This window comes from Vicugna pacos, chromosome 3, assembly GCF_048564905.1.
Source record: "Vicugna pacos chromosome 3, VicPac4, whole genome shotgun sequence".
NCBI classification, from domain to species: Eukaryota; Metazoa; Chordata; class Mammalia; order Artiodactyla; family Camelidae; genus Vicugna; species Vicugna pacos.
Window position 1 is genome coordinate 59,769,208 of NC_132989.1, and position 18,247 is coordinate 59,787,454.

Genomic DNA, 18,247 nt, shown 5'->3' on the forward strand with positions numbered 1-18,247 from the left:
ACAGAATGTTTACTACATGCACAATACTGTGTATCTTACATATATGTTAAAAAATAAATAAATAAACTCCCTGTTATCAAGAGACTTGGGCAGTAAAAAAAAAAGATAGGATATAAGGAAAGTAGCCACAAAGGGCTGAGCAAAAAGCTACCACTAATATCATCAACAATTAAAACAGCAATTGACACCTATTGAGTGGAAAGCCCAGTTATATATGCCTTATGTAGCAACTCACTCACTCCTCACAATGAGGGTTATGAACAATAACACAGCAGAATTGGGTGACTTAAATCTTCCTTTTAGACTGCAAGACAAGTTGGAGATCTGAGGCTATTGGAATACAGTAGTTCCCAGACCAAGAACACACTGAAGTTTATGCAGTGAAGTTTATGATGGCAGTTAAGATAAAATAAGTAACTAAAAATTACTTATAAATAGTAGCATAACTCTTTATTTTTTCATACAGTGAGAGAAACCTGTAAATATACTGGCCAATGGCTAAGTCCAAATGTGTGACAAAATTAAAAGCAAAAAACATTATTACAAAGTTTCATCAATTTGAGAATTGACTACTTAAACCCCAAACTTTTTATCTAACCTCAGAAGCTAATAGAGAATACATTTTTAATAATTTAATAAATTTTATTAAAAATAAGTTACACATTCATATATATTAAAATATTTCTCTGCATATATGCAAAAAAGGTCTGGATAGAAATACGACAAAATGCTAATGATTTCTATCTCAGAGTGATAATACTATGGGTATATTTACTTTCTTCTTTATATAGTTTGTATTTCCCAGACTTGGAAACACTGACAGCTATTCTTCTGTGAATCTACCACTACTTCCAAACACCTACTTTTGTTCTTTCATTTCCCAAGGAAGAAAAAGTCTCATTAGGCTGCAGCAGTAGAAGTGCTCTGTTCATTTTATGTTTTCCATTTTCTTATGAAGTTGGTATTTCAATGATCAAATCACTATGCAGTTATTAGTGTTTATTTAAATTTTGGAGCATCTGGCCACTCCAGCCCTAACAGGCAAACTGTAGGCCTAGCCTTGCATCCACAGAACAGTAAAGACAACAGACATTAGAACAATTTGCTACTATTTAAAATGATCTATGGTGAATTACTGATTATCTGTAAGTGATTAAATAAAGGAAATGGTAACATAGGAGCCAGAAAAGCTGTATATGAAATTACCTATTACTGAAATTGTATATTATGATTATTTCTCCTTGGAATTTCCTTTGAAAAGTAAAGTCATAATAATTATGAAATAGTTTACAGCACTATATTTTATACTTAAGGTGCAGAGATAATTTAGGACTAGTCATCAAACCTGGCTGCACAAATGATTAAGCTTTTTTTCTCCCTCAGGGCTTGAACCAGTGATAACTGGTCTCGCTCTTGTGAGCCCTGGAAGTAAGCATTCAATGAGAAGTAAGAGGGGAGAGAGAAGAAATAGGAGACACACGTGAGTGGCGGTGACTGTGGTGTTTTGTTCAATATAAATCAAGACAGAGGACTTGAAAGGTGGATAATGCAAATCCCTTCCCAGCTAAATCCATCCTGGGGTGTAAAACCAGAGTATGACAGAGTCCCAGCTTGTGACCAGGATGGAGGTCTAGCAGCAGAGCAGGCAGAGAACAGAAGGTACAGACACAAAGCACCTCTTGGTCTATTACACTCAGTAACAGAAATCTGTTTCCCTTTGTAACTGCCTGATGTTAAGTGCTCTCATAATTATCACACTGTGTGCCTAGGAGAGAGAACTGGCCCCTAATTCAATCACCAACTCAAAAGATCCTTGAGAAAAGAATCATGAGTGAAGAGTAATGAACAGTTAAAAAAAAAAAAAGGAAGAAAAATACCTTTCTACTATAAATTACAAGAAAAATTAGCCTAGGGGAAGGCACCTCCTTCCTGGTATATTTCACTTACAGTCTTTTCTTCAAATCCAAATACTCCAAATGGAGAATCATTTTGTGGAATAACAACAGTTACCACAACATCATCGCCAAGCCTGCCACCTCCAGCCACCCTGATTAAGGAAATACTGAATGTCTCCATGAGTTCAAATTCAGCATCATCAATTATGGTGATTTCTATCATTGCAGTGACCTATAAAAGAAGAAAAGGAAAGGAGGAAGGGAGAGAAAGAAGAGGGATGGTATAATGTAATAGCAATTTCTGATCGCATACATTTCAACTTTTTAGTTGAAATTTAGATACATAGTACCAAGGGAAAAAGCAGGAATTTTTACATGTTATGTTCATAATACTATTTTAAAGTTATATATATATATATTTACAGTATTTCAAAGTAAAACATTTAGTCTACTATTTTCAAGATAAAGGAAATTATATATGTAATAAAATACAGGGTTATTTATAGATACCAAAAAAATGAAGACTTATTCTTAAACAAAAATATTTAAAATGTCATGCAAGCTCTAATTAACCATTAAACATAAATTTTAGTATACTTAGTGTTAACGTGGTATGATATCAAATGGTATCTTACAAATTATTTTTGTCTTCTGCAATTAGACTAAATCCCTTGGTTTCAAATCATTGTTCTTTTAATGCAGGGAAAAAGACAGGCAGGAAAAAAAGCCAAATTTGCTGTTATTAGACGTTTATGATCAGGACTTCATTCTTTTGGGTCTAAGTTAAAAGTTTTTTTATAACTTGTAAATAAGTACTTGGTCAAGCGTGTGATTTCACTATTGGTCATAAAAATATCCCAGCTGTATCTCCACATTTCAAATCTTTTTCTGTACCCAGAGGGAAATGACACTGACATTTATCAAAAAATAAAGTTTTCCTACCTAAATTCACCTTTAATTTAATGAGAAAAAAAAGTGAGACATCTGGACATCACACTCAGAGAAACAGAAACCTAAACAAAAGCACATGCTAAAATGTAAGATTAAAATGTCTACACCCCAAATCTGTACTGCAGAATACAGAATACTTTCCCTATAGGATGTTAAGTTTAAGGATAATGATGATCCTAAGGATGTGCTAAATGGGATGGGGCCTGAACTTCATGGAAAGAATGAAGCGCTGATGACATAACTCAAGTTGGATGGCTACTTCAATGAAAATCAATTTATCTGCTTCTATTTTTAATGTAAAAATCTGCACTTCCCCTTCTTTTAGTAGCAAATGTTTAAAGTTCTAAGTTTGTTAAAAACTCATGATTTCAAATATTAACAATAGATCTTTATGTGCAGGAAAATCTACATCTCTATGTTAATCTTTGAGCAGCATTCACATCCCCCCCAAAGGCAACTGCTATGTTGATGCACACTCTGCAGCTCCGTGCAGGCAAAATCAGACTGCAAGTAAAGAGACACTGCTATGTGAAGTTACGAACATTTTCATGGTTGTTCATGTGCTTTTTCCACTTACTGATTTAAAAATCTATGAAAATATTTTATTCTTACATATTGCAAAATGCCCAGTTTTACAAACGTAACACTTCTTAAGGAATATTTTGTAATTTTTAAGATTGGTTGGCCCAAATCTACAGTATCATTTTTCAATTTTTTCCAGTTTTAACTATTATGCTTCTTTTCTAATATTTTAGTCTTTTTTTAATTGTAAAAAGGGTTTTGGGTATTAGTAATAAATGTGCATAATTTTAGTACAAATCCTCAATAAATATTCGTATCTATAAGCATTAAGAAATAAAAAGAATAAAAGAACCTACAATTCATAGGAATAGTCTGGTTCATCATGTAGTTTTTTATACATTCTTAGGCACCTCTAAGCCAAATATTATCTTCTTTTATAACTCCTATTTAAAATAGAGTAAGGTGGGGAAGTTCAGGAAAGGATGAGATTCTTGCCTATTTATGTTCTCTTCCTACATCCATTAATAAATTATACATTAACTAACAATTTTTCTGTTTGCTCAACATGGAAATTTATACAGTATAATACATTTAGTAATCACTACTGCACATTCATTTGATGGATGCCTATAAAACGTTTGCAGTACAACCGAAAAATGCTAGTATGTCCATAACTGGCATACCTGTCTGTCTGCAAATTCAAGGATCCCATGAGATGGCTTAAAGTCTTCCAGGCCAGCGCTGTCCAGCATTGCTTTCCAATAAACATTTACTGCCCCAAAGCTTCCAGCCAGCCGGACTACAGGAACTTGAAGAATGTTCAGGGGTGGAGGTACCTCATAGGCAGTAATAACTCCATCAACATCCTTAAAGTAAAGGATATAAGTTAAAATGCACGACAGAGGTATAACTCTTATAAGCCATCAGTGTCTAAATTTATTATTTCTCTGTAAGTCCTTATATTTTTCTCTTCAAAGCAGGAATCAATAGCTGGATATAAATATGCATAATAGGTCTGCAGAACTCTCACATTTAAATGTAATGTAAATAAACTTGCTTAATTTGGTCTAGTTCAAAGAGAAATAAGAATTAGTCTGTAAGACAAATTTTCAGGCAGATATTTATAAATATCTACAAGTAAAGCCAATTATTTTTCAGAAAATATGACACTGGCCAAGTCAACAGGTATAAGCTATATTACTATATTACTACAAATATATGAATATATTACTATAAATATATGAAAATTCATCTCACTCTGGTAACATGAAACTTAAAAACTCCTCTAGGATCATCATTTTCTTCGATCATTATCTCTGCTATTTCCGTTCCAGGCCTCCGCACACTTGGCTGTCCAGCAGAGAAGCCAGAGTTCACCAGGTACACTGCAGTGACGTTGACAATAAATCCTTCCTCCAGCTCAGGGGCATCATCCTGGGAAGGGGATGGATGATATTTTATTTTTCAATTTCTCATTGGAAATATAATATTTTTCAGTAAAGAATAAATGACTGATCACGGGAATGGACAGCTCTGTTACAGATACAGAAAAGATTCTTTTTTATATTTTAATACATTCCTACTGACAATTTCAGAATCTTAGGGGATATTCAAGCTTACCAGCGATGTTTCAATGGCAGCCTGACACTCATGAGCAAGTAAAACAATTGTTAAAAATCTATCCCGCAATTTTGATCACACCCTATTGAATACATTTTACATATATAAACCCTCTCAATTTAGGAGAAACTGGTAAATGCTACATACACCTTAGAAATGAAAGCCCTAGACTTGTAAGTCTAACTATAATGCTGCACTTTAATTAACTTTTTAAAAATTGTTACCGTACATTTCACTAGGTAATAAAAATTTCAAAAGATAAAAAGGATATCTAGTCAAAAGGAAAAGAAAACTCTGTTCCGCCCCACCCCTCATGTCTTTCCAGAATGTCCTCTCCAGAAGCCACTATTATTTAATACCACTAAGATCGCTATTAGTAACACTTAACATCATTATAAAATATTATATTTATTTAATGGTATATGATATATATTATATTTAGTACTGTAATATAAACAATGTTTAATTATATAATATTACTAAAATACTACTAACCAATTTCAGTTTCTTGTGGATCATTACAGATGGATATACACATTCTCCTTGGACATAGGAGAGCGAGAGCCCTAAAACCAGCTCTAAACCATCAGAAGACTAATCTTAATTCAAGCAATCGTACCAAGAAATGAAAATATTGCCCTATGAAACCACTAACAAAAATAACCAGATTGACTTGGCCATTTTATTAATTCAGTCATTAGTTTAAAACAACTAACAAACCAACAGAAGAGAGGATCCAACTACACATATAATCAATCCAAATTCAATGCTTCAAGTTCATTCAAACAATATTCCAGTTTAAAAACAAGCAATACACTTACTAACTTTACCTTTCAGCTATAAAATATTCATTATTAAATATTAGGGTGGCCAGAAACATTAGAGGACTCACAGTTTTACACTTAAAGAGCATCCTTTTTAAAAAAGATTTTACCTATAAGAGCATCACATTTTTATCTCTAAGAGCATTTTCCTTTATTTTACATCATATTTACTGCAGCCTAGACTCACCGGCAAAATGGCAACTTTAACATAAGTTTCCTTTATGTTTTCTTTCATTACCATCATTGTTTCTTGTAGTAAATAATCTTCATTCTCAGTAGCTTGATTATTTACATGTAGTGAGAAATTGGGTTTAGCTACCAACTGAATGGCTATGTCTCCAAGAAGTCCTTTATCTCGAACAATTCGTAACTGAAGAGTGGTGATGTTCTCTGTGAGACAGACACACCTCAAGTAAATAAGCTTTTCTATTTGCTGCTGATGCTATTCCAAGTACTCAGAGTACAATGCTCTGCACTACTCCATTTAGACAGGTAAGGAAAGAGAGGTAAAACAAAGACAATACACTTTCCGAAAGAGTATTTTGTGCCTCATCTGCCTTGTCTCCAAAGTTGTGCTGAGACTCACCGTACACTGCTAGCACCGTATCCCAGTTCTAAACCCTCACCTCTGGTTCTCTAGTTCACTTTCCTATGTTGCACAAGTCATGCACCTTAACCGAAATTACTGAAAATATTAGGAAAGTGCATAACTGCAGGTTGAACAGAGGTGATAATTACAAATGCTAAGAAGATTCTTTGAAAATAAAAAATTAAACACACAAAAGTCATTGTTTAATAACTGAACATTAAAAGAGCAATTTCATTCTTATAGTGAGGTGGCTATCACAAAGCTCAAAGTACTTCACAGCATCTGTTTTTTATTTCATTTCTTAGATTTTTTAAATTTGATTTGCCATATAAATGAAAAAAAAGCATGACTGTCAATGTTCCCTACCAGTCTGTAAGTTTCTAGTGACCAATATCGTGTCTTTGCTCTCAGAACATGTAGCACAATTTCTGATACTTATTAGGTGTTTCAGAAATAACTGTTGAATGGGTAACTGAACAGATCATTTTATTTTAAGACTACTGTTTCTGTTTCCATATATAAGACAAACAGACCCAGGTGTGTAATTACATGTCATTTTTTCCATCAACTATTTAAATGAGAGGTCCTTGAAAGATGTCCATGTTCCTATCTGAAAATTATAGAGCCTTTGAATAACATATTCTTAACACATACATATTATATAAACTTTTATTCAAATAAGTCAAATGACCTTTATCCACAAAAATCTATTAATTCTTCAGTTGATAAAAATGGTTCTTTAGGCAAAGATTTCAACTCTAAACTCAAAGGAAATACAGAAATAGGGACTGATCACTTACACTTTACAGAAAAAATACTATTCTAGTTACTGCTTTGAGTTTAATAATAACACCTCAAGCAGCATATAAATTTTTGTGCTGTTCGTTGTTTCCTGTAACTACTAAAAATCTACAAAGGGGGAAATCTGAGTGAGGAAAGAGAAAAGATAAAGGATAAAAAAAATAAAGTAAAATAAAAACCAAAAGCTTCTACTACAATGATTTACTAAAATATTAATATTTCTGTTATGACAGTAATGTCTCAAAAAACAAAAGTATTTCACATAGTAGTATCACTGAGTGATAGATAACATGATCATAAAATTTAATAAAGACAAAACAAAAAGTAAAAAGAATTGAGTACAATCTGTCAAATTGAAAAATGTCATATAAAAAAGTTTACATCCCTAGTAAATATTATCCAATAAAACTTACTAGAACCTGAAAAATATTTAACAAGATTTACCTTTAGGCTCTGTCACTCTAACAAAGAGAGACTCAGCATGCCAGCCCACCAAGCCATAGGGTGAGTCATTGGGCAGAGTGGTTATCACAGACTTGTTTCTTTCCTGATCAATAGTGGCACCTTTTGATGGGTCCTCAACCCCTTCTGTGATAATACGAATGAGTGTCACAATCACAATCTCTGATAACTCTGGTAGATCATCAGCAAGAACAGTCAGCGTAATTGTAGACAGTGCCTGGCCCTCAGAAAATGAAATCTAAAATTTTAAAGAAAGAAGATTTTATTTGTTTTCTAGCTATCACTGTGCAGTAAAAATATCCAAAGATTAGATTATCTTTTAATACTGACCATATCTTACATAATGAGATATTTGAGCAACAAAATATGAGCTTACAAGTCCATCTAATGTCTGTCATATGAGAAGTGAAAGATTGTTAGGAAAAAGAAAGAAGTAAGCCACTACTAAAATTTAAGCTAATAAAACACACAGCTAAAATGTCCTATCCTGAAGCCTACATTTGACTAAATATTGAGTACATACTATCTCTTTCTGGAAATGTATGTCCTAGGTACCATATATAAAAATCTGGGAGAAATAAATAAATAAATAAATTCATATTCACAGGAAAAAAAAAATCTGGGAGAAGGGCATAGCTCAGTGGTAAAGTACATGCTTAGCATGCACAAGGTCCTGGGTTCCATCTCCAGCACCTTCATTAATAAAAAAAAATTTTTTTAATCTATAAACATAAAAAAGCATCATATAGTTTAAACATTTTTCTCTAAAAAATTTTTGCTAAAAATTCTACTTCCCTTGCCTAAACTCTGAATAGATTTATTATTTAACAATGAATTAATCAAAGCAGAAATAGAGAGAGAAAGATAGGCAGAGATGGAAATCCCAGCATCTTTCTCCTCCTTTGTGTCTCCATTGCCTGAAGAGTCAAATCTGAATTTGCTAAAAGTCATCTGAAGTCCTTTCTGATAGGGCTTCTGTTTCTTGATCATGCCTCTTCCCACTGTTCCCTATCTCATACCTTATTATCCAATAACATGGCTGCAAGCGATTTGTAACTATTCAAACTAGCATTACAGAACTATTTTCTTGACACTCATCGCTCCACCTAAGGAAGGCACTTGAGGACAGAAATTCAAGAGCTTTATTAATAAAATTAGGAGTCAGAAAACTACTGCCCTTTGGCCAAATCCAGTTTTTATAAATAAAGTTTTACTGGAACACAACAAAGCTCATTCAATAACATACTATCTTTTGCTGCTATTGTGCTACAAAGGCAAAGTTGACAGCTGGGAAAGAGGCCATATAGCCCTCAATGTCTAAAATATTTACTGTCCAGCCCTTAACAGAATTTACTGATCTTTGGATAAAATAATTAATTCCTCCAAAATACAGTGTACACTTAAGGTACAATTATGCATTAAAATTAGAAATAATTTTAATCAGGCTTATATAAGAAATATTAATTGGAGAAATATAATTCAGAACACATAGAAACTGAGAAATACAACTTACAGTTTTGGTAGCTTGAATAAAGTAAATACTAAATGCAATAAAATTTGCCATAATATTCTTAAAAACACGAAGCTCCAATCACCTCTCAAGTGATACAGAAACCTCAAAATGTTGAACCGTAATACACAACTGTCTTTTTTAGTAAAAGGAGAAAACGTCATACAATTATGAAGAGAAACATGAGTAAGAATGACGCCTGTCTTTTTTAAAGACAATTTCACAAGGGGTCTTTTAAAAGTACCCCTCAAAGAAGCACTTGGGCAAAACACACAGATTAATCTATGAAACCTAAGACAAGTCAAGCAGAAAACCCATCTTCCAGTTAGGCTCTAAAGGCTTCTTGAACCCTCTTTGTGAATCATCTACTTCTTTGGCCCATTCTGAATCCATTCTTGAACCTGTGCCACAATTGTCTACTATCCTCCAACTGTAGATAATGTGGTCATCTTCCCAGACCCCTTCTTGGGGCTGATGAACCCATCCCCTGGGTGCTGGGAATAATAGCTTCTGTATTTCTCACTGGGAACTGCCCTCAGCTGCAGCGAACTGTTTCTCCCAAGGTTATGCCCCAACCAGAAGGTGACCAGAAATGAAAGACAGCTAAAACAGGGATGCAACATCACAGTCCCCTCACCCGAACTGGAAACAACTCCAAAGGATCAGCTCAGCAACAGAACTCCCTCAACCTCAGGCGTTCTTGCCTGTGGATAAACTTCCCTCTCTGCACATGCTTGCTTTCCTCACTTCCTTATAGGTGTTCTTCCCAATAACTTTCTGCCCACAACTCCCAATTTCAGAGTCGACTTATAGAAACCTTAACCTATATCACTCAGCAACCCCGGTTGACTTTTCCATATGCCAGGCTGTTTTACTTGGACTTATTCACTATTTATTGCTTCTATGCTACTCAAATATTGAAATCACGTTTCCAGTCACAGTTGGTTTTCTCTTTCTGGCAGTGTAATACACCCATAATCTGGCTAACCAGTGTACTGAATCTCAAAAGGGATGATGTTTTAACGGATAATTCTGGTATTATAGGGGGAAAAAAAAGAAGAATCACAACAATAAAATTAACCTTAAATTGTATCTCTCTCTATGGTGATTAGTAGGAATCTCAAACTCAAATACTTCATCCATAAGGCAGGGTTTGGTCCCATGCATCAACAGTAACCATAATTTAAAAGTGACTCGGCTGTAATTTTGAAAATTACATACCACTCCTGAGGTAGGAAATATATCACTAATACTTCCAGCAGCTTCCCACGCTACAGTTACACGACCATATGTTCCCTTTAAGCGCTCAACGTTCAAGGTTACCAGGCTATCTTGCTCCATTTCTTCCACTTGCTTATATAATGAATTCTGAAAAATACACAGGAAGTCATAAACGGTTGTTTGAAATTACCTAAGCAGACTTCTATTTCAGGCTATTATGCATTTACAAACTTCACACTATTAAGCAACATTATATTAAGTAAAAAAGTATTTTAAACAACAGTAATATAGAATGACCATGATTTTACTTTAAACATGCACGAGTAAGTAAAACATATTTGAATAGCTAAAAGACTAAGAGTAAATGAAAATTCTTATAGGATTTTTATTCTCTTCCAGGTTCTGTATTTTTCAATTTTTCTTCAATAAACATACATTATTTTTATACTCAGAAAGCACACACATATTTTTAAGGAGTATACATAGTATGTAAATAGCTCATAAAAGAGAAATGTCATAGACAGAGTTAGGGGAACAAAGAAGTCTTTTTCTTCCTTTTTGTTAAGCTCCGGCAATCCCTCTAGGTTTTTGTTTCCTGTTTATAAAATAACTATTTGGTCTACGTGGTCTCCAAGGTCCCATCCAAATGTAAAGACATCATAAGAGTCAGGGAGCTCTCTATGATTATTTACAAATGTCTCTTATCCTTAAATTCACATCCTCTGAAACATTTCTCCAGGTGTAATGTTTCCATGGGTGATGTTTTATTCTTAGCTTGTGGTCTTTACAACTATTTTTCCTGCCAGAACTATCCCCTTCCCTCAGGTTAGAATTCCTTACTCACTTCTTCTCATCTACACTTCCTTGTCTCTTTCCTTTGTTCCAAACTGATTTCTACCTCTGTGTGACTAAAACATTCCTCCCCTAACACTTGCAACTTCTCTTGCCAGCCATTTAATGAACTTCTCCTCAAAATTAATACTCCGAAGAATCTCTTCTTACAACAACCCTGGTTTATCCATAGGTAAAAAAGCAAGAATATGGAGTATCAAATTTTTTGATTTATTTATTTATATTGAAGTATAATCAATAAAGATGTTTAAAAATCTTTCCAGTAAGATTTTTCTTTCCTTTTTACTTACCTTTACTTAAGCTGAAAAAAAAGATACCCTCAATTTCTGAAATGAAATTACAAAATTTCATTTAAGCTTATGAAAGCTTCTAGTTAGAATGCTAATTTGAGTATCTATCCAATCCTATAGCACTATTTTTACACAGCATTTTAACACATTGTTACAGATGTTACATAGTAATAAAATCTTGCTCAAGGCAATCAAACATTTCTACAGAAAATGTCTTGATTTTAAAATATGCATATAATTTGTTCACAAAAGATAACGCCTTTTAAAATGAGAAGCCTCTCTCTGGCTTCATGCCCTCTATTAACAAGGGTTAGTAAAATGAAGATTTAACACAGCCAGAAAATATTCAAGAAACTCATTATCTACTGACTCTCATCTTGAAACGAGGTTGTCCAGACACAAGAGGCTTATCTTGAGGAATTTTACCAAACAGATTGAAGGACCGTAGGATACTATTTATTGGCAAGGATCAAACCACAGTGATTTCACAGCTCCAGAACAATTATTAAACAATCTTCATGAAGAGAGATCTACGCTTAAATACTTGAGGAACAGAATGTACTCTCCATCTGCAGCAAGGCTTTGGGTGAGAAGGTGAAGCCGAGCCAGCAGAGCAGGAGGGTTCCTGCCCAAGGAACCTGTATGAGATCCTGAAAAGGCCACATGAGTGTTCTGTTTCCTCCCCTGAACAATGACAGATTCAGAGTAAGCACCTACTGTGTGCCAGGTACTTTTCTGGCCCAGGGAGAGCTGTGAAGAAAGCAGTATGCCAGCGAGCATACACCTCAATTTCAGTAAAAAGAAACTGACAATAGACAAACTAGGCCATTATAAGTGCCGTAGGAAGAGCAAGGAGAAATTAAAAGCTGCAGTAGGATGGCAGAAGTTGCAATCTTTCATCAGAAAAGAGCTTTCTGGTAAGATGGCATTTCAGCAGAGAGGAAACAAAGTGAGGAAACAAGTCATGTGAATACCTGGTGGGGACAGAGGTAGGCTTCTCTCTTTCTAACCCTCCCCCACAGCTCATATATGAGAGCTAAACTGTCCTACATTGTAGCCACCAGCCATTTCAAGTGCTATTTGAAATGTGACTCGTCAGATTGGAAAAATGTACACTGGATTTGAAGACAAAGCATGAAGAAAAGGATGGAAAATATTTCATCAATAATTCTATGTTGATTGCATGCTGAAACGGTAATACTTCATGAAATACACTGGGTCAAATAAAATATAATATAAAAACTGATTTCACCTGTTGTTTTTTTTTTTCCACTTTTTTCACGTGGCTTCTATAACACTTAGAATTACCCAGGGGCTCACATTATGTTTCTGTTGGGCAGAGCTGCCTCAGAGGAAGCTGACTTGCCTTTGGCTCCAGAGATGGGACAGACTGAGTTAACACTGTGATCCTACAACGCCTTGCAAGCAATGGCATCAGGGCATTAGTAAGTCCAAAATTCCTCATCTTATCCCCCAAGACTACTCTTCCTAACGGTGGCCAGTATCTTGGTGAAAGGCACATTTCTGCAGCCACAGTTCTATCATTTGTTGCTGAATTACTGCAGCAGTCTCCAACTGGTCTGTTTCTGTCCTTACCCACTTATAACCTAGTATCAATTCTATGAACAGAATGCCCGTTTAAAGTGCGAGTTAGATCACAATGATCTTCCACCCCAATTCTCCAAACACTTCCAATTTCCCTCATAGGTCAACTTCATGATCACACTACAGGGCTCATATGGGAAAGAGTTTAGGTAGCAAGGTCAACTGCTGTCCTTCAAAACCTCTCTCTCTCTTTTTCTCAATACACAGAAGTAACAAAGGCAAACGACAGTAATATATTTGCAGTGTACATTATATTTGCAATCTGCTTCACTATTACTTTCTGGAAACAAGGGTAACAGCAGAGCCAAAACTCCTGGACCAAGGCCAACTGGTAATATTTCAAACTCAAACTTATAAAAGGGATCAGTACAAATAAAAAAGTTTAAGACAAGTTGACTCCAAGGTCCAGTGTGTAAGTCTGTAAACTGCAAGCATCAATAGAATTCACCACATAATACAGAGTAGGGGGTGAAGCAGGGAAAGGAAAAGAAGAGAGGCTTAAGACACTAAAAATGTGACTCACTGAGTGCTGATAGCAGCTAATAAATAAATACAATGAATAAATCATTTGATTTCTAAGTGTGGGATCTTTACCTGAGCAAATCCAACAACTCCATAGGCATCATCATTGGACAGAATAGTTATTTTTACATAACCATTAATACCAATCTCTGCTCCTCCTTTGGGATTTTTAAGCTGAACTCTGAAGGATTCATCTTCCTCTGGAACTATATCATCAAGGATATTCACCACTATTACAGCTTCCTCGTCTCCAGGTTCAAATATCAATTCACCTGAACTAGCATAAGAAGTATATATAAATAAGTCAACTACAACAAATTAAAGACATATAAATGGTAGATTAACCATAACACTCTCATAACATTGATCATTACTGAAAGTTTTCAGAAATCACATTTCATAAGTAAAATTTCAATACAAAATATTCATATAATACTGATTAACTGAGAAAAATAGATATTAAAAATGGATAATAACCAAATTTGTGGCTTATAAATAGCTCTTCTATTTTATTTCTTTTTTCAGTCACTAAAGAGAGACTTAGAAATTAGGTATCATATAAAATTATGGTGAGATAAAGACACTCAGCATAAAATGTTGAACCTACCTGGGAATAAAGTCAGACTGGCCAGAGATGTAGGTCAGTTCATATAGGTGTGAGTGGGTGGCTCCCACCAGAGCAATCAAATTCTTGCTTGAATTAAGGGACTTTACTGTAACAGAGGCTGCCTCAAGTGCAGAAGGTGCTTCCAGAATAAAAGAGAACTGATTCAGCTCTGAATTCCAGCAGTAAAGAGCAGACACAGCTTGGCCAAGAAGAAGTATGTGGACTGCAGGAAGGAAAGAAAAGGCAGAGAGAATAAAATGTCAATGTCATATCCCACACTCCCTGCATGGGTAACTCAGCAAAACCCTCCCACCTCTCAAAGTTCCTTTTTGATTACTGAAGTAACTAAATACGATTCAATTTCTGAAACAACTGGATAAAAATAATAATTTGTAAATACCGTGGAACAATCAAGTCAGCCTGACAATGTACTCACAATCCACTTAATTTAAAAAAAAAAAATCACTGGATGATAAAACCCAATGGATTCTGGATTCTTTTATATTCATCTTAATATTTAGTTATTTATTGGAGACCACGGTAGGATGTTTTTAAAACTGAAAAATACTCATAATCCCACCACTAAATGTTTCAGTTTTGTATTTTTCTTTCCAGTCATCATCCACGTGAATTTATAATTGACCTAGTTATAAACAGTCTAAATTTAAAAACTTAATTAAAAAGCTTAATGCTATATTTCTAGTATATATATTATAGTTTTATATTTTGCTACATTCAGATTTATAATTTTAATGCATAGACACTAATCCATAGGGCTGACCTTTAAATATATTTAATAATTCCCCTACATTGGATGTCTACTGCTATTTACTAACTTTTCAATATTAGTGAGAGACAGGGTTCATCATTTTAATTATTTTCACTTGATAAATTCTTAAAGGTATCCGAGGATATTAACAAATTTATGATCTTGGCGTATATTCTGTCAATGCTTTTTGAGATGTTAGTAGGAAAACATGCTGTCAATAATTCAAAGCAATGGCATATTACTTGTATTTACAAAAATTAGAATGGGAGAGAGGGCTTACTGTGTACATACCATTAAGCAATCTTCAGACTTAAAACTCGGAAGAAAGGTGAGAAATCAAAGAGAAACATACACAAATTCCAGTACTTGGAAGAACACATCGGAATAGGAAGTTATCAAATAAGATTAATCAGGCATTAAAAGAGTACATAGAACCAGAACTCATGAGTCTCTTTTAACATTTTAGTCAATAGGTTAAAATGGAATAGTCCATATCCTTACTCTTAAATAACAAGAACTACTGATCATGTTTACTTATGGTAATTAATTTAAGTACTATTTCAGTTCAGTAACTGTTACATAGTAAGGATCAAGAAAGGCTGATATTAGTAAACTTGCATTTTTAAAACTAGTCAAATGTATTCAAAAAGCTCTGTGAAACTGTATATACATCAGTAAAGAGCAGACTCCTCAGATGAATCTCTACATCTCTCAAGTTTAACTGATTCTACAGTCTCAATCAAAATCATAAACTAAAGTATTCTGAACATCACTGATTATATATCTTAACCCTTGGAGATAGACCCTATTTGATTCCACACAATCGTATTAGGATAACAAGGCAGCGAATAGACAATCAGACATTCAGAGTAGGAAATGTCGGAGCTGCATATGTGTATGCAGAAACTACTTTCTCAGAAAATGGACATTTATATTTGTTCAAGATCATGAAATTAGGACACAGAATTTACAAGGGGAAAAAAATTCCCTAAATCTCTACTCTGGGGAACAGGATTCTAACTAGTCCTGATTATAAAATTCTCTTCCATTTAGCACAACTATTTAAAAAAGACAAAAATATGCCAAAGGAAGGCAACTGGATAAGATTATTTAAAAAGTAAGTGTAGATGAAGAGAACTTCTCTGACTAAGTGCTAGATAGATGAAGCATTCCTAACATTCAGAGATCTGGGAATGTAGAGAGGGACCAGCAAGAGACAGAGCAGCCAGGGAGGGCTGTATGGGAAGCAGTGTCCTCAGGAGGGAGCTGAGTTCCCAAGCAAGGAGATGAAGGGAAGATTCTGAGGAAGGTTTGACATACAGTGCAGCTGCTCCACAGGGCATAATGGAAGGGTTTGGAGAGTTGGGGGACGCGAGAGTTGAGCATCTCAACTGAAAATTAGGGCTAATATGGTGCAGAGCATGTTAAGACCACATGGAGAAAACAGTTTCTTTATCCCCAGGGATTTGGTCTTCTTAAAGGGTGATGAAACAGGGATAAAGCAAGGGATGAATTAATACAAGTGATGTCCAAAGGCCATGATTTCCAAAGGCGATAGTTCTGATGAAACTGAGAGTGCTCAGGTACTAGGGAGGGAGGGGTAAGTTTTTCCAGCAGCATCCAGAGCTTTGAGGATTAAATGAGATAAAGTGAGGCGTTAGAATAGGACCTGGGACATAATAAACATTCAGCAAGCGTTAGCTACAGATTTCCATACTTGCTGACTCCTTTTATCACATATTCTCCTTTACCTGCCCTTTAAAAAGTGGAATTCAGCAAAAGTTGGTTTGAAGGCCCCTTCTCTCATACTGCACAGTCTCTTTGTAGACAATTTCACCTCTGTCTGTAGTAAAATGACTCTCTTTATGCGTAAACCTCCAATGTTCAGCTGCAGTTGAGGACTCCCTTTTAAGCTCCAACCAGTTAACACTTATTCAGTATCTGCACATGAAGGACTCAAAGGCATCTCAATTTATCCCAATCAAATTCAGTACCTCTGTCCCCCAAAGCCTGGATTTTTCCCCCAGTGATCACCATAATGGCCAGAGGACTATCACCCATTCATTCGCTGCAGAAACTAGGGCTCAACCTGGACATTCTCTCTCACCTACCTCCCATGTCTAATCTATCATCAGTTCCCTTGGATTATGACTTGTGAAATAGCTTCTGAATTAACCCACTTCTATGATTTTGCACCCCTATCACCTACCACTTTCCAAGTTCAAACATTCAAGATATTTGGTCTGAACTGTGATGTAATTGTCCACTGAGTCAGCTTGTGTTCAGACATCCTCTCTTACCAGCCTCTAAGTTTTTCTCCTATTGGCACTCAAAGCACCTTTTTTAAAACACACACACACACACACACACACACACACACACACACACACTCACTCTCACTCACACCTGCACACAGTCTCTGTCTCTGTGTCTGTCTCTCTATCTCTTTCTCTCTCTGCAACCTTCTCTTTCTCCATCTCCTCATCACATTCTCATAAAAGGCACTCTAATACTTTTAGGATAAAGACAAGAACCCTGTAAGTCCCTATCTGCGCACCTGATTACTCCTTCGGTTTTACCCGTACCACTCGCCTCTCACTGCCACACTGGCCTCTTCCTGGTTCTTTCCTAAAAGCACATGCCCACTGCCACCCTCTGCCCTCTGCACGCTGCTGGAGGCTGCCTCGTGCTCAAATCTGTGCCCCATTAACTCCTACTCACCTTGTAGTTCCCAATTAAATGTTTCCTCCTTAGAAGGCTTCCTGAGCATCCCTTGGACCAGGACATGTCCTCTCCATTTTGTATTATGAGAGTATTTTTTACTTTCATAGCAGCTATCTGTTTGTAGCTTAAAATTTATTTGTGTGATCATATATTATGGTTCTCTTCCCTATCAGATGTTTAACTTCTTCAGGGCAGAAACTATATCTGATTTTGCCTATCCTTGTTTCCTCAGGGTCTACCATTGTGCTTGGCACCTAACTGGCACTAAAACATATCTATTAAATAATAAAGGAGAAAAGGGAGAAAGGACAGATGGGTTTATACGTCTCTGCAGTCTTTGTCATAATCATTCTTCCTCTTCCATTTAAAGAATTCAGTCACCACCCAATAATCTCTGTCAAGTCATTAACCAGAATAAATATGTAATTCTCATAGTCATGGCTCCAATCTAACACTTTTAATAAAATATTTGACACACTCAAA

General features: G+C 35.3%; 1 protein-coding gene across 1 annotated transcript in view; it reads right to left on the reverse strand.

The window, feature by feature from the left end:
- Positions 1-18,247, reverse strand: part of ADGRV1 (adhesion G protein-coupled receptor V1) — a 440,955-nt gene that overhangs the window by 309,143 nt on the left and 113,565 nt on the right. Inside the window, exons 50-57 of the mRNA XM_072958404.1 lie at positions 14,272-14,494; positions 13,737-13,941; positions 10,396-10,542; positions 7,647-7,902; positions 6,000-6,202; positions 4,626-4,802; positions 4,052-4,234; positions 1,948-2,127 (exon numbers count right to left, since the gene is read on the reverse strand). Of these exons, the coding sequence (XP_072814505.1) occupies positions 1,948-2,127; positions 4,052-4,234; positions 4,626-4,802; positions 6,000-6,202; positions 7,647-7,902; positions 10,396-10,542; positions 13,737-13,941; positions 14,272-14,494 (1,574 nt within the window). The remainder of the gene's footprint in view (positions 1-1,947; positions 2,128-4,051; positions 4,235-4,625; positions 4,803-5,999; positions 6,203-7,646; positions 7,903-10,395; positions 10,543-13,736; positions 13,942-14,271; positions 14,495-18,247) is intronic.